Here is a 26,130-nt window from a genome sequence, read left to right as displayed (position 1 = left end):
GAAATTTTAATAAGTGGGAAAATAGATCTCTTGCTACTGTTCAGAAAGAAAAGTCTTTCATAAAATGAGAATAGTCTTGAACAGAACGCTTAATCTAGTTAGAGACTTACCCCAACATATTTGGGAGGGTAAGATCAACAATTCGAAAATAGCACCAAAAAACGTTTTTGAACTTGGGCAAGTATCTCAGCTCTATTGTTTAAAAACTTAAGGGTGATTTCTGACCAAATTCATTGTGACAAAAATCCACATCAGTCTTTCTGTACCACATGGTATTTTTTCTAGATTATTTACGCTATTATGAAGAGAATTGCACAGGAAATGAGGAGCTTCCTATGTAATCAAGTGGTCATCTGTTGTTTCCCCTATCGGGAATAGAGTTGGCCGTTACGCACAGTTGCATTGTTGTCCTGAACGTGGAATAGAGATTCTGAAGCAGTCGGATGGAGAGAAAATGCAGTGGCCATGATTCTAGAAAGAGTAGGTTTTGACTCATACAGTTATGAAGTGCTTTGAAGTGCTTCTTTGTTTTAATGACTTATTTTGTGGCACAACTAAAGATTACTTTTAGCAGCTCTAATTGAACTTTTATGAAGACGTTTGACCTACCCTGTCTCTGGACTGACTTTCTGAATTACGATGGCTTCCTCAAGTGTTATTTTCTTCTCATAATTTTGATTACTTTCCTCTTCTGGCCTGTTTTTTTTTTGAAATGATGCTACTGTGATCTCTGCAGGAAATCAGAGACTCTCAGAGGACCATAAAACTCAGTGTTTGTGTGTGGACAATAGCTGATGCAGTATTTTGCAGAAGGTATCTTGGCATCACTGAGTAACTCCTCTGCTGTTTGTGGCATTCCTACATTAACTGAATCCATGTCAGTATCATATTTATACGTGATTGTAGCTTTAATGTACTTTGTACTTAGTGGTTCCAAAGGGTTTTCGGGAGAAATTATTTCCAGTAGAAAATAACACCACTTTGGTATTTGATAACTTTAATTGAACAGTGAGATAAGAGGGAGCTTTATTTATTTTATGCAGTGTTACTGTTAGACGTTAGATGCTATGTCCTTCAGTGTTATAAACAAGAATGCTTCTATTCTCTTAAGTGATTTACTAATTGAAATATAGCCAGATTATACTTTAATAGTCTTTCTGAGGCCCATTATATTGAGTTTCAAATACCGTATCACTTTAAAAATGTTCTGTTTGTGGAGGCTTAGGCTGGTGAAATAGATGTTTAGATAGGCATGATGAAGTACCTCAATTCCCGTGCGTTAACCGGGTTATTACCTTTATATACTGCTACAGCTGGCCTCTGATACACGTCCCAGTTGGCTGGCGTGCTGGGTCCACAGAGGTGTTCCTTGCTTCTGTGAAATACTGTTCTTGGCTATATTTTGAATACTAGTAGCTACACAGGGGAAAAGTACGAGCAAGTGAGTCCATGTTCATATCTTCAGGTAGTGAAATGGCTTCCTGGCAGCCAGAGCTCCTCCATCCATAGGATCTCCTGTAACTCCTGTCACGCTGGTGTTGGGTCAGGCCTTGTGTGAGTGTGTGGTGAGGTTATTCTGAAAGGGTTGGTTGTCTTTGAGGTAGTTCATAGGGAAAAGCCCATCAGAGTTCAAAGAAATGCTTGGGTTGAAGGAAAGGCAATGATAGAGGAGGCAGGGCAGAAAGGGAGAGGGAAAGCCCCTGCAAATGTCCCCGCTGCTTGCCCTTGGGTTAGCTTAGTGTTGTGCCCTCCCTTGCTGCCACATGCCAACAGGACGTGCAGAGTAATTTTTCTGTCCAACAGTTGGCACTTGAGGGCCTTCAGGGAATTTATTTCCAGGTCTGTATTCTATATTCTGCTCGGTTTTATGTATGTATGTATATATATATATAACAGTTATAATGCAAGGGATATGTAAAAGACGAAACAGCTGATATACAGGATTTTCTTGGTAAATGAACCTGTTTACTGAGCAAGACCTTTCTGCTGGTAAACTCTGGCAAAATAGATGTTATTGGAGGTAGAAATGAATGTGGAACCTCCTAGGAGAAAAGCAAGCCAGTAAATAGTTGGAAGATTAAATGGTTTCGGATGAGAAGAGGGGTACCAGCTCAAAACACAGCAGTAAAGCGTGTTATTATGTTGATAGCTACCAATATATCATCTTTTTCAGACCTAAACGTAGATAGAATAATGAGTGAGTTTCACAGAGAAATCAGAACAAAAAGAAATATTTCGGTTGAATAAGTATGTAAGTATGAAATCTGTTTAAATGTTTAGGGCTACTTTGAACTACCTTTTGTGTTAGAATGGAGGAATTTATAGCATGAAAAGTCAAAGGGAAGCTTCACAAAAGAGTGAGTGCGGAATTGCTCTCAGTCTGAAGATAACGGAGATGGCATTACTGCAGAGAAAGCCCCTTTTTAACTTGTCAGCAAGTTGCATTGTTTTTAAATGCAGCTAACTGAAGCTGAATGTCACTCAGCCAGCACAGTGCCTGGTAAAAATGTTGCCAAAGATTATACAACAGGATTAAGTAGGATTTGCAGGGAGCAGGCCATCAACAGATAAACTTTACCAAGCTATTATAACTATTGTAAAGATTTTTCTGTACTATCTGTGTCCTTGGGTAGTTTTGTCAGACTCCATTAGATAACTAATGGCATTAATAAGCTGCTGCTTAGCTTTTAAGAGATGACCTGATTCCTTTAATTGAAACAAAACAAAACAAACATCACGCCATTCAGACTGGTGACTCCTGTAGGGTATTGTGAGTGACAGAATTAAAAAGAAAACCAAACCTTTCTGGACACCCTCTCTAGTATTTGGAAGTTGTAACGTGGACCCAATTTTTCTTTTAAATGTTCAGAAAGGTTATAGTTAATGCTTTAATTGTGACTAAAACTGCATTGTCTTCATTTGGCTACTTGTTTTGTATCTGTAGTGAATGAATATCTATTTTTTGGATGTGTGGCATAAGTAAATGGAAGTCTGTTTTAGCATTTGTGTGTTTGTGTGCTCCAGCTGAAGCTGTGTGTGAGCTCTGTGGTTGTGCATCTTTGAGTGAGATCAACTGTGTCAGAGCCACCGTCATTCAGCAGTGCAGGCCTTGGATTTTGTTTGTGTGGGTTGTTGGTTTTGTTGTTCCATTTGTTTGGTGTTTTTTTTTGGCAGAAATAACATTGTAGATGTTGACAATTTTATAAACCAAAGTCGTTTCTCTTTTCTAAGAGAGACAAGTGGGGAAGGTGAGTATTTCAGGTAGAAAGGAAAAACAGCAGTGGTTCAAAAAGAGGTTCTTCATTTCTACTGAGAGCATTTGTTAGAGCAAAGGTTGCATTCTAGGCTACATTTTGAAAGGGAATTATTCCCTCAAACCTGCTTGACTGACTTAATACGTGGAAAATAACTTGTTGAAATCCAGTCAAGTGCTGGATTTGAACCAATGTTATCTGGAATGCATGAACTTAATGATCGTGGACCAAATTCCAAGACAGTGCAACAATGGTTGTACAACTGGAACGAATTTAAATGTTGCACATTAGTGTCTCTTGAGGTAGTTGAACTGGTAATAAGGTTAATGAAGCTGGCAACTGTTCGGTGCAGTTCCTGTGCTATCACATTGCTTTTTGGCAAGATCTTGACCTGCTATAAAACCTTTAGCAATGTCAATTTGGCAGTGAGCTCTTAACAGTGCTGTAAACAAGATTGAGAGCTCTTTCCGCTTAGGACCCCTTTCCCCCCAAACTTACGTACACAGTAATCCTTTGTAAGTCTGTATATTTAGTTTTGTCAGGTAGCATCCTTTTATGTTTTGTTTGGCTGTATAATTCTTCATAGCTGCACTGAGGTCCCTCAGAAAAGAAGTAAATTTTCTCCTTTTAAACTGTTTTTAAAGTGGGCCTGCCCAGTCTTGGTGGATAGACAGGGAAATGTGGGGACTGGCTCTAGTCAAGAGAGTCTGTATTAAAGTAAGGATGTAAGTGCCTTTTTGCATTATATGGTGTGCTTTGTTCTTAATTTTGTTTGTAAAGCCTTCCATTTTTTTTTTTTTTAAAAAAAAAGTTGATTCCCTGATGCAGTTTTGTCTACTCCGGGAGAATCAGGTGCTTGTTTCCCATTAGGTTTGTTAGCATTCCTACTTCAAACTCCTGACTAATTAGCCTGGTTGCCAGAGCACTTGTATGCGGAGTATCAGATAGCAGCCACGTTTTTCTAGTTCAGTCAGTGTAGCTGGATATCTTAACCCTCTGTAGCACAGGCTCCAGCTTATCCAACAAGAGTGAGAAACTAATTAAATGCAACGGAATTTATCAGTGCACGGAAGTTGGGGAAGTCGGTCTTTCCTGGCTCTGTCAGCAGAAGATTAAATGCAATACGCCCCCTGGCTGTGTTATGCAAATTGACCCTATTTCATGTTCTCTCTTGATGCCCTGTTGCATCATACTGAAGCTGGATACAAAAATAGTAAAAATACAATGCTGATTGCAAGAAATTAATCCATATGTATGTAGGTTTTTAAAGGATTGTTGATAATGTATTTTTTGTAGTGCAATGAGAGGTTGTTTTTTCCCCACAGACTATCTGGAGAGCAAGTAAAATGAGTACTGCGTGAGATGGTTGAAGTGGGGGTGCCAGCCTGTTGGTGGGTACCAGCTTGTCAAATGGGGTTCTTCATTGTCCATTGGTTGTGAGGTTGAACCTTTAGCCTACATCAGGAGTGTGAAGTTAACGGCTGGGAGTGGTCAGATAGAGACAAGACATAAGATTTAAGTGGAGAGAGTGGCTATAGCATGTACACTAAAGACTGGACTGGATGATGATCTTAGAGGTCTTCTCCAACCTGAGCAATTCTACAATTCTGTACTCCTGGACACTGGAGAATTTTCATAGGAGGGGAATAATTTGCTTTGTGCTACCTATAATAAAACTACATAATCAGCTTCAGGAAGGACAAGAAGCTAAACTTCATAGGTTTGATTACTGGTGAAAACGCATGTTTTAATAATGTAGCTTTCTGTGTTAGCTAACAGAAATGCTGATTTACCTATATCTATTGCTGCTTGTGTTGTTCTCATCTCAAGATCTCAAATTCACCTCAAAATTCTGTTTTCAGTTTTCAGCAGTTTCACTGATCAACTTAAAAACTAGTTTTACTGACTTCTATATCGATTTAAGATGATTCACAATGATAAGTTTCTCTACCAAAATTTATTTATGCAGGAAACAATTTCACCTCTCTAAATTGTAGGGAAATAATGGCATAACTCCAGTATCTAACAACCCTTTGAACATACCTGTTCTGGAAATGCTGTTAAAATTACAGTATTCTAAACTTTAGTTTGTGACTTTCTAAAAGTTATTTTCTTGAATTTCATGTGTTTGTGGAATGAGCCTTCAAAATATTTGAGAGAGATGTGCTGTTTCAGTATCAGGTCAAGTTTCCACTTAGCTCATCAGGATTGTCAGTCTCTTCTCAGGCACAGCTCCACCATATCAGCGTCAGCATGCTCAGGAGATATTTTTTTTGGTGCTGATGCCACCGTAGATGAACTAGAGGTACTTTTCCCTTGAAAAACCTCCATTCAGATCTTCGCTTATTACATGAAAGTTCAAAACACTCCTTTGAAAACCTGTTTGCCTCTAGCTTTAGAAACTGTGCTTTGAACATCGGATTGTCAGTGTACACAGAAACACCTTATTGCCATGCTGTTAGCCTCTCAACTACCTTCAGAAATGTATAAACACTGCGTGAGAAAACAGAAGCACAATTAGAGGTTGCCTGGCTGCCATCAAGTCAACCGGACGTCCTGATGATGATGATGCCATGTGGTTGAGCAGGTGTGGAATGGAGAGCAGTCAGATTGGGCTGTATAGATTGGCTGCTATAGCCCGGCTCCCTCCTTTGGTCTTGTACTTGTCTGAACTGCAGCATGCCAAGCCAGCACGGCCTGAAACAAAACAAAAGCCCCTGCTGGCTTGCAGTGCAGCTGACAGTGCTGTGAAGTCTCTGTGCAGGGTCAGGTGTGTGCTGATGCTACTGCTAAAGTGGGAATGAAGTGTCTAGCTTGGCCAAGGCTGCTGTTTCATAGTTTCTTCATGTTCATAGAAGGTGCCAGCAGAAGGACGGTTTCACCCAAGTGTTCGCACTAACAGCTTCCTGGACAGGGAGCAGAGGAGGAAAAAAAAAATCCCTTCTGGATGCCTAACGCTGACTCACGTTGCTGCTCAGCTGCAGGCTGCGGTGGGGTCAGTGGCTGGGCATGGGGAAGGACACTATGCAGCAGCTAGGGGAATCTTGCTGGCTGTGTGCACACATTTCAGTGTTAACATGAGCTGAGGGCAGTCTTTGTTGTCACCTGCCTGGTGTCCAAAGATGCTTAAGTACTGGGGCTGCAACTCTGCAGGTCATTGGCAAGTAGCAGTGTCCGTGAAAAATAAGACTTGTAGCGCCTGAACTTTCATTCTCGCCCTTACCATTTTCCTTTTGTGACTTAGCTTGAGGTGGATGTCCTGAAGAGTTCCTCTTCCTCCAAATCAAACTATGTAAAAGGAACAGTCTATAACACAATAATTAATGAGAACCCCGACTTAATTCATCTATTTTAAGACCTATCTGAAAGGTGCTATAGCAGATAGTCTGTGCTTCTGATTTCTCTTAAGTGTTTTGGAATAGCTTGTAAGCACACTGTTCTTAGCTCTGCAATGGTGACAGGATGCAGGCAGATAGGAGAAAGGTAAGCAATGTATCCTTGACACCTATCAATATTGATTTTTCTGCTTTTGCTCTTATATATGTCATGACTAATTCAGTGTAGGCTTGGTTCTGTTTTTGACTTCTTACCTATTTTCAAATATCAATGAACTCTGCCTGGATCAATGTTTATTTGTTGGAGATCGTTTCAGAGTACTTTGGTAGACCAAACAAGTATATCAATTACGTTCACTGTCTGTCATGTCACCTTTTTAAATCAGTTTTCCAAATAATAAATTTTGTGTTTTTTTCAAAGTCTCTGATTGCTGCCCAATCCTCAGTATTATGGTGTTAGGAAAGTCATGGAATGGCTGTTGCACCAGCATCAATACAGTTTATAAAAGGGGAGTGGGGGGGAGGTATGATTAATCTGGTGTTGTGATCTAATCTATTTTATTTGTTGCATTTTGCGTTTAAGCAGTCTAGTTTAATGAGTGATTGACGTTTGAATAATTACAGAACTGTTGTCAGTACTCTCTTTTGAAAATATTTTTAGTGTTTTCCAGTAAACTGTATCAGATTTCATTTTGCGGAAAGAGCAGTCTGCATTTTCTTCTGGTTAGTTGTGAAAAGATAAATGACGCTGTACGCTGCAGCATAACAAAAAGTATCCTGCAGGTGGCAGACAGTTGCTGTGTGTTGCAAGTGCTGTTAAGATTTTCCTGATCATTTACCATAGAATGGGAAATTAGAGTTAGAGGGGTAAGCCTATAGTGCTTCTGGGGAGCACCCTTGGCACATTTTTGTTTTATTTTTCATGGTAGCTGCTTCTGGGGCTGTAAGTTGTGCTTGAAGACACTTTGTGATGCTTTCACAACAATGTCCTTTGTAGAAGGTTGTGTAAACCCAAGTGTTTTCAGAATAAAGCATGGTTGATTGCTGCCTGCTGAATCTGGCCTTGGCAAAATACAATTCTGAACTGAACTGGGTCTTGTTGTTCGTTTGAAGTAGGTATGAAATATTCTGGTAACTTACTTAGTGTGGATGGGTCAGTTATGCAGTTTATTTTTTTTGAACTGTGAGGTGTATCTTGCCAGGAAAATATTCAGGATTACAATAATGTGTTTTGTTTAATCCCAATAATTATTATATTAATTCTTAATAAGTGGGTAGCCTACTGATGGCAAGTAGGGAGAATGCTTACAAGATATACATTAGAATATTTGCATCAGTGATGATTTAAGGTTCACATGGCCATTCAAGCTCCATTTAAGAAAGTAAATCCTTTTTTAGAGTATGTTTTAGTTTTATTTATAGAAATGTCTTTTGACCTTACTTTAACATTTCACTTACGTAGTATTTGTCATAGACTGTAGTGGTTATTTTTTTTTTTGCATCAACTTAATTGCACTACATTTATATTGTAAAAAAAATATTTGTAGTTCTCATGCTTTTTGATGTTGATTTTTCATTTCATTTTGTAGTGAGGCTGGTTCCTGGGGTGTAGTTTTCTTCAGGAAAACAAAAGCTGATTTCTCTCGGTTATCCACCTTGTGCTGTGGGCTATTGATAATTCTCTCTGATAGATAACTCTGTTGTTGGTCTTGCTTCTCTGACCATCACAGCGTGCGTAAATACGGTTGTGGCAGAATGAGTCAGTCTGTAGTGGAATACATCTCTGTTGATCCAGGTGTCAAAGGTTTGGAAAAGGAAATAAAGCTGATGTTTTTTATAGCACCTGTTTTTCATCTTTGGTGGTCTTCCTCTCTTCTCTTGGAACCATTTAAGGTGTTCTACCGTTAATCTTGAAACTGCACTTCTTGAAGGTGTTTGAAAAGCTGTGCTTTTCAAAAAAGTACTTTTTTTACAAAAAAGTATGGCTTTCTCCACTAGATGAAAAACAGTTTATAACATTTAAGTTTGGTGGTTTTTTTCTATTAAGATTATGTGGAATTCTTTTTAATAGTTGATTGTAGAGTCTGTGTATGAGAATATCATCTGTCCTTTAGTTTCAAGTTGATGTAACTGCTGGGAATGCATGTTACAGCTTCATGTAGTTTCAATGTTTACTCCATTATTGATTTAATGTTTATTTTAAAAATATTGTAGAAGTTATTTTCTTTTAAATGTTTGTTGGAATTGCATAGATTTGCTGCTTCTCCAAAAGCCCTAAGTGTGCAGAGGAAGCGATTCCTTTTTTTTTCCGTAGACTTACTCTGGGTTAGTTACTAAGGCGTTACGTGAATGTTTCAGGATATCCTGTAGTGATAACGTTGTTATGTTGACCTGTTATATCAATATTGTGACCTGAATTCATTTCAAATCAGCTTGTATTTGCTTTAGTTCTGTTACACTGTGGATTGGTTTTATTTTGATTTATATTCTGTTAGCAAAACTCCTGAGCAGCAAGTACATGTATCTGAATAATAATTGCAGCTTAGTTAGGAGTTACTCTTCTGTAGATTTTTGCCTGTGGAATTTGAATGGGACAGGAAGAAAGATGTGATGTTCTTAATGCCAGTTTTTGGTATTTTCTAGACCCAGTCATGCAGAATGCAGTTTGCAAGGCAAATAGTGGTATTAATGCAGCTAAAAAACCAACCTCAAAGATACACTGTTGGAGAGGTTACTGGGGTTATGAGGACTTCTGAAGGGAAGCTTGCATATTCTCTACTGCTCAAGAGATCAAACACTTTTCCAAATACACAGCATGTAACATATTTACACTTGAGTATTGAAGTGTGTACAGATTTCATGACTGATACCGGTGGGATAGTAGTTTAAAAGCCCACTGCTATTGCTAGCTTAGCTTGTGGGAGCAGTGATCCTGACCTGCGTTCATTGCTGCGTCCTACATTTTGGAATAACACTTTGTCAGTACCTTCTCTGACACTTGAAAGGAGGGGTTTCCTTTCTCATGCACAAGCACTGCTATGGATTACTGCGGCTGGCTATTATTGCTTTGTTTGCAGAAGCCTCTTTCATTCTCCGGGAAGTCCAGGTTTCCCTGCTGTAAGTCCCATTGTATCATGGGAGGCTTTTTCCAAACCTCACAGTGCATTATTTTCATCTCTTTCCACTTGTTTTTCTTTCAGTCTTTCTTGACTATACTCTCCTATGGTAAAAAGACTGGGACAGTTGGAAGAAAATAGAGCTGATTTTGTACAAAGATTTCCAAATAACTGAGAATGTTAACAGTTACAGAAAATCAGTGGTAAATACTTCAGTGAGTTATTTACCTGGTCTCAGTAATCACAGACCAAAGCTTGAGATACTCTCTTCTGCTTCTCTGGTTTATTTGTGCTTCTGTATATAACTTCAAATGAATGATTGTCTTGATTATTCCCGATTACTGCTAAAAGCAGAAATACCTACTTGGTAGTATCTGGGAGCTGCATCTAAAGAGGGGAGAAGGAAAAAAAAAATAATAAGAACTTTGCTGAAGTTTCATGGAAAACTTGAAATTATGGTGTTTGATTTGAAAACTTGTATGCCACACTTTCAGTTTTAAATGTTACTTAAGTGGTTTGTGTGACTCTGTTATGTATTCGAGTTTGTTTCCTGCTTTTGTAGTGCTGTTTTTCAGCTGGTGATGGTCTGAGGTCAATGAGGATGTCAGAGGAGGGCCGTAGCACTGGCAGCGCAGATGTTCTCAACAAATCTTTTGTCAAAGCTTTTCACAAGACTTTGGAGAATTTTGAAGACTTCATATTGTGAAACTGTTGTTTCAAGTGTTCCACTCTGGTGCTTTTGTATGTTTATTTTCTTTTCCTAAAGACAGACTTCTCGAACACTTAGCCTCCTTGGTTTTCAACCAGTTCTAGCATAATGTCTGTGACAGGCAGTAAGTTGTAACGAAGTAGTTGAAGCAAGGATGTGATGGCAGGCATTCTGATCGGCCCTCATCATACTCATCCATTAATCATTTTATGCAGCAAATAGCAAGAAATACTGCAGCTGCATAGCATTTTTTCTTTTTTGTGCCTGATAAAGACACAGTACCAACTCACTTCCATTTTTTTGTTTTAAAAAGAAGTCAAAATATCAGTTCACTGTTTTTTTTATTATGCAAGTTTGAAACTTATTTTGTGTATATATATATATATATACTGTGCGTGTGTGTGTGTGTATATATGTATAGTATATACTTTTGGAAATTACTCCACGTTCTGATACTGATAAAAGGCACAATTAGGCTCATTATTTAAGGAAAGTGTTCTTTATGATTATGAAAAGCTTAAAAGGAGCTGACTTTTGCTAAGTGATTTAAAATGTACTTTTTGCATTCCGAATGATGGGAATTTAAATGTGGAAACTGACTATATTTGTGCTGCCAAGGACTGTTCTGTATCCTCATGTTCCTATCTATGTAAGGAGCCATGGACTTGCACAAGAGATGCATTTAAAATGGGATTAGATGAGAAACCAAAACTGCATATGATGCTTGTAAATTCCTGAGAGAAACTTAAGAGAGTGTTCATATAGCTACATAATTAGTCTCTTCTGAAATCCAGAAAACACTTTGACTTTTTTTTTTTTAGCAATTAATAAGTGGCAGTTCCTCATCTTTAGAGAAAGATTTGTAAACGTTTTGGGGAGATTTATTCACTTACAAGTATATATTAGGTAGTAACATTTGGTTATTTGGTATAGCAATTTATGATGAGATTTTCTTATTCTTTAGGCTTTCTTCTTGACTCAAGTCCATGTTATAGATTGCAGTGAACCTAGCTAGCAGTTTTGCCAAAGAAATTCAGAAGTGAGCAGATTTGGAGGTAAAATGCACCTCTCAAACTCTTTAATGCAGATTTAGAGTGGAGAGTGGAAACTGAAGGTAGGCACCGGACTTATGTTGTTTTGTAGGTGGTGGTGTCAGTCTTCGTATGTGTTTGTTATTGATACACTAAGCACTTGGCCAGGATGCTAAATGTGCCTTAAATTGGACATAAATATGTACAGGGTATATAAATGTAATAAGTCAGTTTTTTGTAGTCTCCCACCTTCCTAATTTTTCAAAATGTGAAACCAATTGCTTCAGTGTTACTGAACACTTGTCTTTAAACACTGTACTACTCCATTAATGCCCAAAGGCAGGTTGGGATTTATTTCTAATGGAACATAAAATGAGCTAGAGCTTTATATTGGGAAGATGCACTTAAGCTGTGGAGTGTTGTGATGCAGTTGTGCAGCCTATCTTTCTTTTAACAGGAGACTTTGGAAAATTGGGTTGGGAGGCAGGGTTTGTGGGGAATGCAGATCAAGAAGCAGACATAAATGAGGATGGGGGGAAATGGGCGGCCAGTGGTCAGTGCATTGAATTATTTTCACACTCAGATTGTCAAAGCAAGGAAACCAAACTCAAGTGAGAGTTACTCAGAGGAACACATTACTACTTTTCTGAAAAGAAAACAAAACCTCCCTTTATACCAGCATTATATCTTGAGTATTCGCAATACAGTTTTGTTGTCGCATCTCTGTTTTGTTAGTGCCTGGAAGTAGAAGTTTTTAGCAGCAAAACTTCAAAACATAGTAATGAAACCCATTGTAGATTGGAGAGCTTTTTGAGCTGTTCTCTAGATCTTCTCTGAATGGACCTATGTTGCGTTTCTTTGCCCTTGAATCTCTGCTAGTCACTGCTACGCTATTGTGGAGTATTAATAAAAATCTGTGGGATTAAACACATGGCTAATGGACAGTGGAACTTCTCAGTAATCTTCTCTCTTCTAAAAAAGAATTAAAAAAATCAATCGGCTTTTCCTCTGTGTGTAGGAGCTCGCACGATACTTAACTCCTGGAAAAAGAGGCCTGCAGTGTGCTTGTTTTCTCACTTAATTCTTGCTTCAGCAGTACCCTGGGGAAAGGGAAATAAATGTCATAAATGGGCTATAGCTATGTTTCATGATACTTGTGCAGAAAGCTCATGTGTCTTCTCCTTTTTTAACGACCAAGCAAGCGCAGCAAAACATTAAGTTGGCGATAAGAAATGGTCATGGCTGTTTTGTGAAGCATCACGGGTAAGGAGTGTTTACAGAAGAGGTGACCATTGAAATTGGTGCAAACAGGTGTGTAAGAGTGGCTCAAACAGGTGGCTCAAAACACTACTGTCAGAAGGAGCTGTAAAATTTTCCAACCCAACTGAAAATCCAGCATAGCTGCACTGGGAAAGCTTTTCAAAGCTAAAAGAGGCAACGGGTAGCTAAGTACTTGCCACCTGCAGAGAACTAAAGATGGCATGCAGGAGGTGCAGACCGAATTTGTGCCAGCTGTCAAAGGAAGTGTGAAAGGAACCTGGCATGGCAGAACATCAGGCAAAGATAGCTGTTAGAAAGCTGAAGTAGTATCCCAGTGAGGAAAATTGTAAGGATAGAAAACGTAGCAAGTAAAATAGAAAAGCATAAGGAAAACAAAAGAACTTGTTGAATAACTTGTGAAGAATCTTTAATAATAACTTCCCTTTAATAGATCAGTAGTAGCAAATTTACCCAAGCCCCAGGGCAATGGGATGACCACTTCACAGAAGAAACCTTCAGAAGGTGATAGCAGAGAAAAAAAAAAAAAAAAATGCCTGTATGTTCACTGTTGAAAATCTTGGAAAAGTTGCCATGCCAAGAACCTTCTTACGGTAACTCCTCAGAGCAACTCTTTCAAATCAGTGCTCGTTAAGAATTCAGAGACATGGGCAACATAAAAGCAAGTTGCCAGAAGCAGGCAGTATTCATCAAATAACTATACAAAGTGAGGGATGAAGTAACTTAAACTGCTGTGCACTGATTATTCCAGCTAGCCACCCCTAGGCCCTTGGATATAAATGCAGTGTGAAGCCGTAATTAAAAGGATGGTTACCAAGAATGCTGTCTGTGCTGATTGGAAACTATAGTAACTTGCAGATTTATTGGGCACATGATGGTTTTAATAGATTGTGGAAGAGTCAGCAGAGCTGTGTGAAAAGATTGTGTTTCTCAAGCCTTGTAGAGCTTGTGGAAGGAATTAGCAAGAATATCGGACGTTTTGGAAGAATTCATGGAGAGAGTGTCGGTGATAGACTCAAATGTGCTGGGAGGAGCATTGTCTATAGTTGTAGAATTTGTCTTCTATGTATATCTAGGTGAGATGTTCATCTCATCTTACAGTGTAGGTTATAACACCTTTTTTTGTTCTTGGATCCTCTGATAGAGTAGTGTCAGTAAATGTCTCCAGTTTTTGCTGTTCAGAGATAGTATTGTGATATTTTTTATGTGATCAGTTGCAGTACTGGCAAGGACTGTGCTTATGCAAATTGCTCCCAGCACCAGAGGATATATCTACTAGAAAGAAAGTCTCTGTTAAGTGAAGACAGAAGTAGTAATTATCAAACTGTAGAATAAACTTGGCAGCATCAGAGCGTGTAGGGAGCTGTACTGAAGACTATCCTTTCTGAAAATATAAAACAAAACACAATTCAGATGATTCAGATTTCCGATCAGGCTGTTTCTTGGACAAATAGATGCCAACATAAAACAGAGAAGCACATGGCAGGGTGAAGCAGAGGGAGAATATGGTGTTCAGGACTGTTGTGAGTAGAAAGCTGTTCTCTTTGAGACACACTGCACTTGGTCAAGTATTTTTACCTTGTTCTTACAGGCGTGGGATATGGAGGCAGGCTGTGGGTAACAAAATGGATTGAGACTGGTCTCAAGACGTATTTCTAGGTGGGGAAAAATGTATGTTAATTCTAGTTCAGGTAAACCTGACAATTTGAAAAGTTGAATACTTAAGGTTGAAATTTTAAGTATTTCCAGTAATGTAGGATACTTGATTTCTTATAGAAAATCCATGTGTTTTTTCCATGTTTATAGTGTCCAAGTCAGTAAACTGTAGTGTCCTAAAACTTTGGAAAACTACTGCAGCATTTGAATGTCTTATGACTTCATAAAATATTTCTAACTTACAAACTGAACTATGAAATTTAGAACTGCTAGCCATCAATCAATTTTTTTTATTATTATTTTTTCCAGGATTTGGAGTTTCATGGAGTAATGCGATTTTACTTTCAAGACAAAGCAGCTGGAAACTTCGCAACAAAATGTATCCGTGTCTCTAGTACTGCCACGACTCAAGATGTGATAGAAACTCTTGCAGAGAAGTTTCGACCAGACATGCGAATGTTGTCATCCCCTAAATACTCACTTTATGAGGTGCATGTCAGTGGAGGTTAGTATTTTTTCACTGAGTATTTCCTCCAGCCACACCACTTTCCTATACACCCCTCTCCAAAGTATCTTAAATTTTACTTCCAGCTTCTGAGGCACCAGACTTTTTTTGTTATTGTTGATGTTAAATACATTGCTACTAATTGTAATGTGAGGGGAGTGTTACTTCAAAATGTCAGGCCTGCAGTTCATGTAAATTTTGATTATAATTGCTAAATGCTGTGCTTGATATCCTATTACTTGTTGACATTTGTGAGAGGGTTGCTATTTTTAGGGCTAGTCGGTAAAGGCTAGATTTATAATGGGAGAATGAAGGTGTTAAATGAGAGCACTGAATATGTCCTCAGTTCTATGATGTTGTGGGCCTTCCGTAGGTAGCCTTATGATGTATATGCTCTTACTGCTAAATTGGAGGAAGTTCAACATAGTATTATCTGAAGCTGTTGTGTTTCTTGAGCAGAACCTTTAGGGTTACCAGACTTCTAAATAGTCTTTTGATGTTGCTAGCATTTGATGTCATCCCTGTCCTGTCCCCTTGTCCTGCCCCCCCAGGTAGGAAGGAGGTGTGATGGGACATAACAGAAATATGAGAAATTAACCTTTTTTTTTATTATTATTAGTTTGGAAGCTTACCCAGAAGTGTCTTAACTACCATAAATTCTATTTTTGAATGACTGAAACTAATATAATTTGAGACATAGCATGGAAATTTATTGGAGTGTATGTCACTTCTCATGGTCTATGAGTGATGGCATGAGTTACAAGGGATTAGAAAAAAGTACATGTGTCATCAGTAATTAAAGCAATGAATACTATATGGGTTTTCTGCTTTAAGTTGTTTGTTTGTTTTAAACCCCTTTGCACTGTACCTGTACTCAAAGTGAAATCGTTCCCTTCGCAGGGCAAGTTCCTGATTAAAACATGGCTCATGAGAGGCACTTCATTCCATATGAGTGTTTCACATTACATAAAATATAACTGCAAAGACAACACTGTCTTGCTATGTGTTTATATTGTCTCCTACTTCCAGACGGAGTTCAAATGGCAAAAGTTGTTTAATTTTTTTAACCACCCTCTCAGATTTTTTTCATTTACTTAAAATAAATACAACACACTAAATGCAGTTTGTCTAGTATATTTGCATAATGATTTATTTTATTTTATAGTCCAATTTGTTTTTGTGCAGTCTTTCAAGAATAGTAGTTCTTGGGTCAAAGTCAGACTCGTTAAATTTTAAATGAGAAAGATGAATATTTTGGGGGTCTCATTAAGTTATAAAGTTTCAAGTATTTTGGCTACAGAAATATCTTCCCCTGATTCTTATATATCTTATATCTTATATATCTGAGAATATCTTATATTCTCAGGCTTCAGTTCTGATAGTGGACAAGGCTCCTTTCTGTGGACCTTTATCTTACGTAGATAAAGAGAATTCACTTAAGCTGGTTGCTGCAGAGGAGACGTATATCTCTGTCTCCAGACTCCCCCAGGCTTTCTGTCTCTGTACCTACAGAAAAGCATTAACTGATGGTTTACAGCTCAGCAATACTATAACTTTGTTTTTAAATCTCTTTGCTCTTGAGATGCCAAGTAACTTACCACATTTCACTTTTTTGAAGAAGAAAGAAGATTAGATGTAGATGAGAAGCCTCTTGTTGTACAATTAAACTGGAACAAAGATGATCGAGAGGGAAGATTTGTTCTCAAGAACGAAAATGATACGCTTCCTCCTAAGGTGAGGCTTCAAGGAGTATGGTAGAGGTAACAGCAGTTTGACAATTTTTGGGACATGCTCATATAGTAAAACTTGATTTCTACTTTTCCAATTCCTGCAAACAATTGATGATGATAATATTGTATATGTAGAGCAAGTCTATTCAAATCCTCATAATGGATCTTCCCAACGTGGCATTTTTCTGATCATTCAGATGACTTGCGATACTTTGATTTATGTAGCTGTCTGGTGTTGCAGCATGTAGTGCCCAGAAAACTTAGCTTGCTTTGCTCTAATAAGATGAAGTAAAAGTACCCTACAATAGTATGAGATGCCAAACACCTAAGAGGTAATCTCACCTCTTGCAGAGCCCTTAGAGGGGGATGCCAGAGAGAATTGAATAAGTAAGAAACGCTACCTGCCTTGGTTACGTTCAGTTTCTTAATGAAACTGGTGACAGACTTCACTTCAGGGGATTCTTTTCTGCCTTCCAACATACAAAAAGAAGTTTTTGTATGACTGTTCCTTTTTTGTTGTTGTATTAATCAGGAAGCATTTTGTTAGTAACATGAAGTTAGATCAGATTTTGGCTCCTGAAGTCATATAACTTATATATAATTTCTAACTTGAGTATTTATAGTTATGGAAAATATGCTGTTTAGTGTGGGGATATCTATCTTCAGACAAGTTTTTCACCCTGGACTGAGCAATGAATTTCATTTACTCTTGGAATTATAGCTTTTTAATTTTAAAGGTGCTATGGGTATAAGTACGAGCTATTTTTATGCTTACACTATGCTTTTAACTACAGGATACATCTGTCAGACATGGGGAAAGAAAATTAATGATGTCTTGCACTGCATTTACTGGTCTTGTTTTACCTTTTTATTGAATGAAGTAATCCACAGTCCTCCTTCTGTGTTCTTTGCTTTCTGATAGAACCAAAAAAAAATATTTTCTCCAAAGAAGGCAGATGAGCATAAGATTACAGGTGTCTTGTGTATACAAGGAGCAGGATTTGGAGAAGAGAACACTGGAAGGACAACTCAGAAAAATACATCATAGGGGAAATGTCCTCTCTAATGTTTTTCCTTCTGCAGTTTATTCTTATCTGATGTTCCAACACAGTTGTCTTGAAAACAGATTAAATGTAGTGTTGTTTCGTGAAGCAGTTTTTACTGGGAGGCGGAAATTGGTTTTTCAGCCTTCGGTTAATCTTTAAGGCTGAGTAGATAGCAGACATTATTCAAGTAGAATTCTGGTTTTCATTTGCTTGAGTATATTTCATGAGTACAGGGTACTTAAGCAGCTCATACCGTCTTTGGAATATGAGATTATTTTGGCCTTTTGTCTTATTCCTGAGAGTTTTGGTCCCATCCATGTGTAATGGAGTATTGTTGCCAGGAGTCCTGTTTTCATGTTAGTGATGCTATGTCTTAATCGGACTTGCAATGAAAGTTAAAAGCAATACTGAGTCATCGTTAAACTAAAAATGATGGAAATTGTTTTAAACTGATTCATTTCAGAAGGCTCAGAGTAATGGCCCTGAAAAACAAGAAAAAGAGGGAGTAATTCAGAATTTCAAACGAACTCTCTCAAAAAAAGAAAAAAAAGAAAAGAAGAGGCGTGAAAAAGAGGCATTGCGACAAGCATCAGATAAAGACGATCGATTTCTTCATGGGGATGACATGTAAGTGCTCTAAACTTTGGTCAGTTCATACAACCTACATCTTTCTTTAAGATTCCTTCTCTCTACAAAATAAGTCCTTTTTTCCTTTAGAAGTAAGTAGTTGACATAAGTATGATACCATCATAAACCAAAACATGCGATATTCAATTCTGTGGTTTGTATGTACATTTTGTTGCAAAGCTTATTTTCAAACCATGAAGCTTTTTTTCACCTCTTTATCTTTGTACAAAAATCAGCATATGCTTGGTGACGTGGACTTCCCTTGCTATGGTTTTTCTTGAGCACTTACTCAAGAAAAAAAAAAAAGTGTGGGTCTGTTCACTTCTCTGCTTGTTTTGTCTATTGACAGAAAAAGTTGTCTGTGTAGGTGGCTGTGGTTGATTTACCACCTGACTATGAGTTTGTTTTTCTGGGAGGCATGTTTTGATAGCCAGTCTTCTAGGTTCTCCAAATTTTACTCCCAAATATGCCGTTCCTAATTCATTGGGGGCAAAGCATACATTAATTTTGCAACACAGAGTCAGGCATGAATAAATATATGTAGAACTAGATAGCTGCAAAAAGGTCTGTATTAAATTCAACTTTGTCTCTGTACTGTAGACTTCATATCTAGTAGACCAGAAAAAAAGTCATTAATGGTATTTTTTTAACAGAAAGAAAATGAACAATGAAAACTTACTAACTGTTAACAGATTCTCAGGAGTGGAAGAAATCAATTGACTGATTGACATGTGACAGAGGATTTAGCTACACAGCCTGTTTTTGTTTTTTCACTTCTTTGTTTTCATTTTTTTGAGATCAAGATTGATTTTCATTTGTGTAGTACTGCTATGCATGAATATGCTTGCACTGTTCTTTAGCTGTCAGCAGGGGCTTTCCAGTGTTCTGTATGGTTACTTAGCTTGATCTTGATTTAAAAAAAAAAAATAAAGAAAGAAAAATTAAGTAGAATTGTATTTTAAGTGCATGAACTAAAATAAAAGCATGAGCACATGCTAATTCTGCTTCCATGTGAATTGCAGTATTTGTTACTCACAACAAAGTTAGGAGTGTAATGTAAGGTTCTGTAATGCCTCATCTGTTTGTTTTCTTTTTTCCCAAGAGGTACAAGGCCTCTTTATTTCTTGAAAGGTTGCAATCATGAGTATTTAAATTGATTGCTGACTATTTCAGGTGTACATGAACAATGCCAGACCTTGCAAAAGTGCAGTTTATATAGAAACCTTCTACCAATAACTTAACTGATCTCCTATAAGTATGGTTTCTACTTGCATTTTATCCTTTATGAACTGATGAGGGTATATGTATTTTAAGCTATTAATGGCATTTTTTTCTCTTTATTTAAATTAACATGGCAGTGAGAATTCTCGCCTTGCAGCTGAGGTTTACAAAGACATGCCTGAAACCAGCTTTACTCGCACAATATCTAATCCTGAGGTGGTTATGAAACGGCGGCGACAGCAAAAACTAGAGAAGAGAATGCAGGAATTTCGCAGTTCTGATGGCAGACCAGATTCAGGTACGTGGATTTATTTTGATTTAAGCTGATGTTGATTTGTTTACTGTGAGAGTATTTTTAAGGCCAGCAGCTCCTGTACATTTGACTTAAATTCATCTTGAAGGACAAAAAAAATATTGGAGAAAGCAAAAGTTATATATGGTGTAACTGAACGAAAGATTTGTGGAGGTAAGATGCTGTGGGAGTGTATTGTATGATTAGTGAGAGTTATGGGCAAATTGATGGGAGAGAATATGCTTATCGATCTTGCTGACAGCGCTAAGCCAGGGAAAAAGGAAGGACAGAATTAGATTTATGAAAGTGACAAATGGGAGAAGTCTTCTGAAATGAATGTGATTCATTTTACTAAGAACAAACTGATCGATCAGCATGTAAAAATGCGATCAGTAGCACAAATACAAGGTGGCACAGAATAATTGTTCAGCTCTGCCAGTGATCATTTCATGTTATTTCCTGTTGTTGGGGTAGGTGTAAAAATCACCATGCTTGTGTAAACGTTAGCATTAAGTGTAAGACAAATGGAACAGTTTCAGTACTGATAAAACATCAAATAACATATTTTACCGATGAAAGAGTAGTGAAGAACCAGTACAAGCATAGGAAACATGAAGGAAAGTCTTAAATGGGCGTTTTAAAGAGAGGAGAGAAACCTAAGGGTCAGCATGAGCTGGCTGTTGAGATGAGAAAAATCAGTTCTTCATCCAGTTGTTTTCAGTGTTTCATTTTAACTTCACATAATACTGAGAATGGTGAAGAGGGTGAAGCATTGGGGAAAAAATGTATCGTAGAGAATAAAGCATCAACAATGGCAGAGACACATTTTGAGGATATTATGTATCTTATCTTGTATTAGTGGATTGACTAAATGATTTCTGAAGATGTTCTTTCTTACGTTCTGTTTAAAATATATATATAGTAAATGGCTTTTTATGTGTATATATATTCTGTGGTAGCAATGTTTTTATTAAATTTTGTTTCCAAGGTGGGACACTGAGAATTTATGCAGACAGTTTGAAACCAAATATACCATACAAGACAATCCTGCTGTCCACTACAGATACTGCAGACTTTGCAGTTATTGAAGCACTGGAGAAATATGGCCTGGAGAAGGAAAATCCCAAGGATTATTGTATTGCTCGTGTAAGTTAAGTTTTATAAAAACATAAATCTTCTGATCTTAAATTATTACTTGCTATGTAGATAAACACTGATAATGAACAGAATATATCTCTGGTTTTGGCACTGTGGCTTTATGCTACAAGTATGTTTATACTTCACGGACGTATAAACTAATGGTTAATCCTGCAGATTCTAAAATCTCTTCTGTTTGTGCACAAGCTATTCCCCTGAACTAAATTAATCTGCTCAGAGGCAAAAGTGCGTAGTCCATACTCCAATATAAAAGGTGCCTTATACCTTTCAGCGTTAGTTTACCCTCATTGCAAATCAGGAAAGATTAAACACTTAAGTGAAACTTGTGCTTACTTTCAGAATTTCATTATTTTTAGGAGTTCTAAATTCATTTTATTGAACCGCTATTTCTGAGAGGTAAAGCTTTATCAAAAAGGCCTATGGACAGTACAGATTAAAAATTATAACCTTTTTGTCTATATCATCTTCTGAAGGAGAACAGTGAGACTTGAAAATGTTTGTTTGATCTTTGTTTGATTCCCATCTTTGATTACATTTCTGTCAGTTGTCTAATAAACTTGGATTTATGGCTCCTGAAAAGGACGAAAGAAAGGGAAAAATACTTGTATGTCATTATACTGCTGTCTCTTCCCATGCCCTTTCTCCAGTACCAAAAATACCACTGGAAAACAGCAAGAAAACTTGCTATTCCCTACACCTTCGGTCTGCTCTAAAGGATGTGGTTATTTGTCTTTGGTCTTCAAGTTGCTTTCAGATTTGTTTTTTGATAGTCTGAGAAATCTGTGTCTGCTTCTCTTGTGCTTACAGCCTGTAGTGGTAGAATTAGTGTGGAATTGACATGCTGTTCTAATGTTTAATTAGTAATAAGGAAACTGTAACGTGGTGCTTTTGTAGTTTCATAGCAGTGCACTAATTCTAGGTTTTTGTTGTGTAAAGAGTTCTTGTTATTTTTTTTAGGCATATCTTTAATGAAGTTCTGGACATTTTATCCATGTCTTAATTAACCTGTAATTGAGGTTCTAACTGTTAAAGTTAACTTCAGTAAAATTGTAAATAGTTTTTCATTGTAAGAGGGAATCACTTTTAAAGTAACAGTTCCTGCATTTTTTTAATGACACAGTACATCGTAAAAGTGATTTTCAGTTCTGCCTGTGAAGTATTTTCTGTGTATAGCCTTAGTCATGCTAATTATTTTTCACATTGTGTGTTCTGTAAATGAAATTTATGATTTTCAGTCATCAATCTTATTAAACAGGCTGCTCATTTGACATGTTAGTTTTTCTACTGTTTTGAGAGAGTTGTGGATTGCAACAGTGTGAACGTCTTCAGAATTTGGAAGATAATTTTTCATTGGTCCATTTTGTTCAGAGTTAGAGGGTATTATGATGTATTGCAGAATATCTATATTTTAGAAAAGTTATTGATCTGATTGCACACTTGTATACAAGGAAAACATTTTTGCAAGTTACTGTTGTGATGGTGTTTCTCCTCTTACACCTTCCCCTGTTCTCCAGTCATGTGTGGGGATGTTTAATGTAGAAAATAGTCCAATAGTATCGGTCTTGAGAGATTAACAAAGATTTTGCTATGAGGTAAATTGCTTTAACTTAGTTTTTAGGAAAGCACTGCTGGAAAATAGTTTGACTTCTCTGAGCAACGCATCTTGGTACAGTAAAGTTCTATAATGAAGTAAGTTCTGTGCTCACATTTTAAATATTTGAGTGATATTTGTTAGCTATTTGCAATTCTTTCTAAATACCTCTCAAGTGCAGAAGACCTGACTGTTTTGCTCATCAAAAGTCATTGTCAAAAATCTATTCAACCTTTCTCAGTGGCTCTGTTCCTACAATGTTTGGGTTTAAAATACAATAATCCTTCCTGTTTTACTGAAGATGAGTATTTTAAGATAAATTAACTTTAAAATCTAGTCTTTCCCAGATATGTTAGGAAGTTTCTTTCACTGCTTGAAATATTTTAAGTACCCTAGGTTTAGCCTGACATGTCTTTCAATGTTGTTTCCGTGTTTGGAAACCAACAACTATGTTGGTAAATAGGTTTCAGGGCAGCTGCACATAACTTCACTGAAGAACTATAGCTGTTCTTTACCTCTCTGTGTTTCCCACACACACACTCCTTATTTTTCTGACAGTTTACAGTGTGGAAGACAGATCTGTCTTGTCTATGTTGCTATTTTTTTAATTCTTATTGAGTTAAAAATAGTGTACAGAAGTTACAGTATAACTGTAATTTCTGATTGGTTGGGATTTGTAAATGTTTTGTTCTCTTCGGGTGGCAGGTGAAGTTCTTCAAAGAAGTCTTAAGCAGTTGACATTTACTTAATTTTAAAGTAGATCTTAAATTATATGACAAGACCTTTATACGGCTGCATGAGTACCAGTAATAAAGTTCACTCACTTCTGAAGTTTCAACTGAAATGTGAACACTAAGACTTTTTTCTCTCAATTCTTAACATTGCCGTTTATGTTAAGAGTTGTCAATTTCCTGTTAGTTACTTTCTTTCATATCCCACTTTGCAGTGTATCATGCTGCATCTTCTGAAGTGCTTTTCCATGTAATCAAGTAAATACAGGTTTGTTCCAATATACATTGTGTTTGTTTCAGTTCACTTGGCTTGAGTCCCCTGCATAGTACAAGGTTCACTGCACATCTCTCAAGATGTAAAATTAGTTAGACAGTCTTCCAAGCTACCTGTGTGTGTTTGCTTCGTTAGGGCATAAGACTTGAGGCATGAAGCACATCAGTAAAACTTTTAAAGTGGAATGCTTTTTATCCATCTCCAGTTCCTGCTGCATTGCAGAGGCCAGGGAAATGTGCATGCCCCATTTGTTTTAAACTGCATCTTCTTTTTTTCGGTCTGAAAAAAAATCCCTAGCTATGAGCCAAGAAACGAACATAATATAAACCTATTCCATGATTTTCCATTATTCTGAAATATGGGGAATTTAGCCTTGTGATAGAGAGAGGCAGCATTCCCCTAAAACTTCAAGACATTTTCTAAAATTGCTTCATCATGATTGCAACCCTCTGGCCTGCATAAGCTGAATTGTCGTGTTTTGAGCCTTTGCTTTGCTTGAGGTTAGGTCACACGGCTTTTTTTTTTTTTCCTTTTTTAAGCAGTGTATGTCTGGGTTCATCAGCTCACATGTCTTGTGAAACAGAAGTAATAGTAAGTGACTGGAAGAACGAAGGGATTAGTGCTTTTGTGGCTCTTCTGTAACTTCACCAGTTGACCATGACTGCTGCTAGTTAAGCCAAGAACCAGTAGAGGCGCTCATCCATGTTCCAAGGCAGAAGTAACAACAGGGTCACGTTGTAGTCCTTGTGTTTTTTCTTAGTCATCTGTCCTCTTAATTTCAGTGCATCTTTGTTTTCTTTGGTTTGCTCTCTAATCCAGCATTGGTCAGCCCTTCAAAAAGCATGCTTGTAGTGTGTAGCTCTTGGTTTTTAACTATTTAAATTCAGTCTTGAGGGCTTTGGAATTTTAAAGTAATTATTTATTGTACCAGGCTTGAAACACAATGTTACTTTAATAGCAAATAAAAATTCTCCTGTAAGTATAATGGATTTTAAAATCTGAAATGTGAAGTAGGAAAGAGTGGTTTGGCAAGATAAGATTTGAGTTCAGATGTGTTTCTGTTTCCCTTTGGTTTTATAAATTTTAATATTTTCATGAATTTTTAATATGTTGTCTATTTGAAAATCTAAATAAAGATAATGTAATTAGACCTATGTTTAGCCAGGTTTTGCATAGAAAAACTTTTAGGGAAAGGCCAATGACTCAATTAAATGCTTTTGATCTTAAATGTACTTGTTTCCTGCTTGGAAGAAGATGAAAGGAAATTTGAGGTGGATCTGTGGGAACTTAGTTAACACTGCAATGGGTGTGGAGAGGAGGTGACAAGAGCCTCTTGAGGGCTGCAGCACTGTAGCATACAGCAGCAAATACTTGCCTTACTTCAGAAGGTGTTACTTAGGTCATAGTTCAGAGATTGGAATAATTTTGGAGTAGTTTGTTTGGAATAGAGCTGTCTATGAATTTAAATAACATTGTTATGATCACAAATGAGGTAGTGTCTTTTAATTCAGCTTTGAGAAATTTAATTTAGAAGCTGGTCATGCACTGTAATACTGGCTGTCACTGGTTTTATGCTTTATCACTGTGGGGAGCCGTAATGTAAATGTGTATGAAATAACAGGTTGTGTTTCCTTTAGAGTCAAAACTAATGAATCAGGGTTTCCCTCTTCCTTTGCCTTGTAAGGATATGGCTATAAAATGTATTAACACTGAGGTTTGTTTCCAAAGTACACTTATTTTTGGTTCTTCCTTGAAGCTAGACAGCATAATGCATTTGTCAACTGCTCTAGTCTTGCACTTGTTCTCTATGTAGACCAGGTGAAGGTTAGGTACAACAGGATACGGGTAGTATCACAATTGCTATTTCTAAGGGTTCTTGCCTGTTGCTTTAATGGAATGGCTTTAGCAAAAAGAAAGGCTGATTCCCTTGTGTTAAGATGATGAAAGAAACTTTAGTTCTGTTTTTTAACTATGCCCTCCACTAATGTTTCACTTTTTTTTTCCTCTCTTGGCCATTTAGAAATTATGCTAACTTTGTTACTGGAAGATGGGCTTGTGTAGCTTACGTGTAACTAGCTTTCCTTTGTTTTTTAAATATGTCTGGTGTTCTGGGAAACATGGTTAACTGCAACAAAAGGCAAAAAAGAGTTAGAATCAACCTTGGAAAGCAAAATGCCTTCCAAGTTACTTGTTTTGCTGTATCTCCTGATATAACCTGAATAAATTGGAAGATGTACCCCCTGAATAATCCGAGTGTCTAGTAACACCTCTGAAAACTATTAACTGTTCTTTTCTAGGTCATGCTGCCTCCTGGTGCTCAGCACTCTGATGATAAAGGTGCTAAAGAAAGTATTCTAGATGATGATGAGTGTCCACTTCAGATATTCAGGGAGTGGCCTAGTGATAAAGGTATATTTGAACAGCTTTAAGAGATTTTTGTTTGTTGGGTATTGTCTGTGGACCCCTGTAAAGCAGAAAATGGGGAAATATATTTTTGAACTGATTTGTTTTCACACGCATCTAAGGATTTTAGTTATTGACTATTTTATTCAGTACTGGTTATAGTAGTAAATCTT

The 26,130-nt window shown here is 37.2% G+C and overlaps 1 protein-coding gene across 25 annotated transcripts in view; it reads left to right on the top strand.

Moving 5' to 3' along the window:
- AFDN (afadin, adherens junction formation factor) overlaps nucleotides 1-26,130 on the top strand; it is a 128,731-nt gene that overhangs the window by 20,478 nt on the left and 82,123 nt on the right. For 18 of the 25 annotated variants that reach the window (XR_004749109.1, XM_035320306.1, XM_035320305.1 and 15 more), the window contains exons 2-7: nucleotides 14,689-14,884; nucleotides 16,503-16,618; nucleotides 18,124-18,287; nucleotides 19,646-19,806; nucleotides 20,789-20,946; nucleotides 25,852-25,963. Coding sequence is in view for 24 of the 25 variants with exons in the window: in XM_035320306.1 (XP_035176197.1) it covers nucleotides 14,689-14,884; nucleotides 16,503-16,618; nucleotides 18,124-18,287; nucleotides 19,646-19,806; nucleotides 20,789-20,946; nucleotides 25,852-25,963 (907 nt within the window). In the remaining variant the exon portion in view is untranslated. The remainder of the gene's footprint in view (nucleotides 1-14,688; nucleotides 14,885-16,502; nucleotides 16,619-18,123; nucleotides 18,288-19,645; nucleotides 19,807-20,788; nucleotides 20,947-25,851; nucleotides 25,964-26,130) is intronic. The other 7 variants (XM_035320312.1, XM_035320307.1, XM_035320302.1 and 4 more) reach the window with 1 other exon arrangement.

Source organism: Oxyura jamaicensis, chromosome 3 (assembly GCF_011077185.1).
Source record: "Oxyura jamaicensis isolate SHBP4307 breed ruddy duck chromosome 3, BPBGC_Ojam_1.0, whole genome shotgun sequence".
In the NCBI taxonomy this organism is placed as follows: Eukaryota; Metazoa; Chordata; class Aves; order Anseriformes; family Anatidae; genus Oxyura; species Oxyura jamaicensis.
This window is presented reverse-complemented; position numbering and strand designations above follow the sequence as displayed.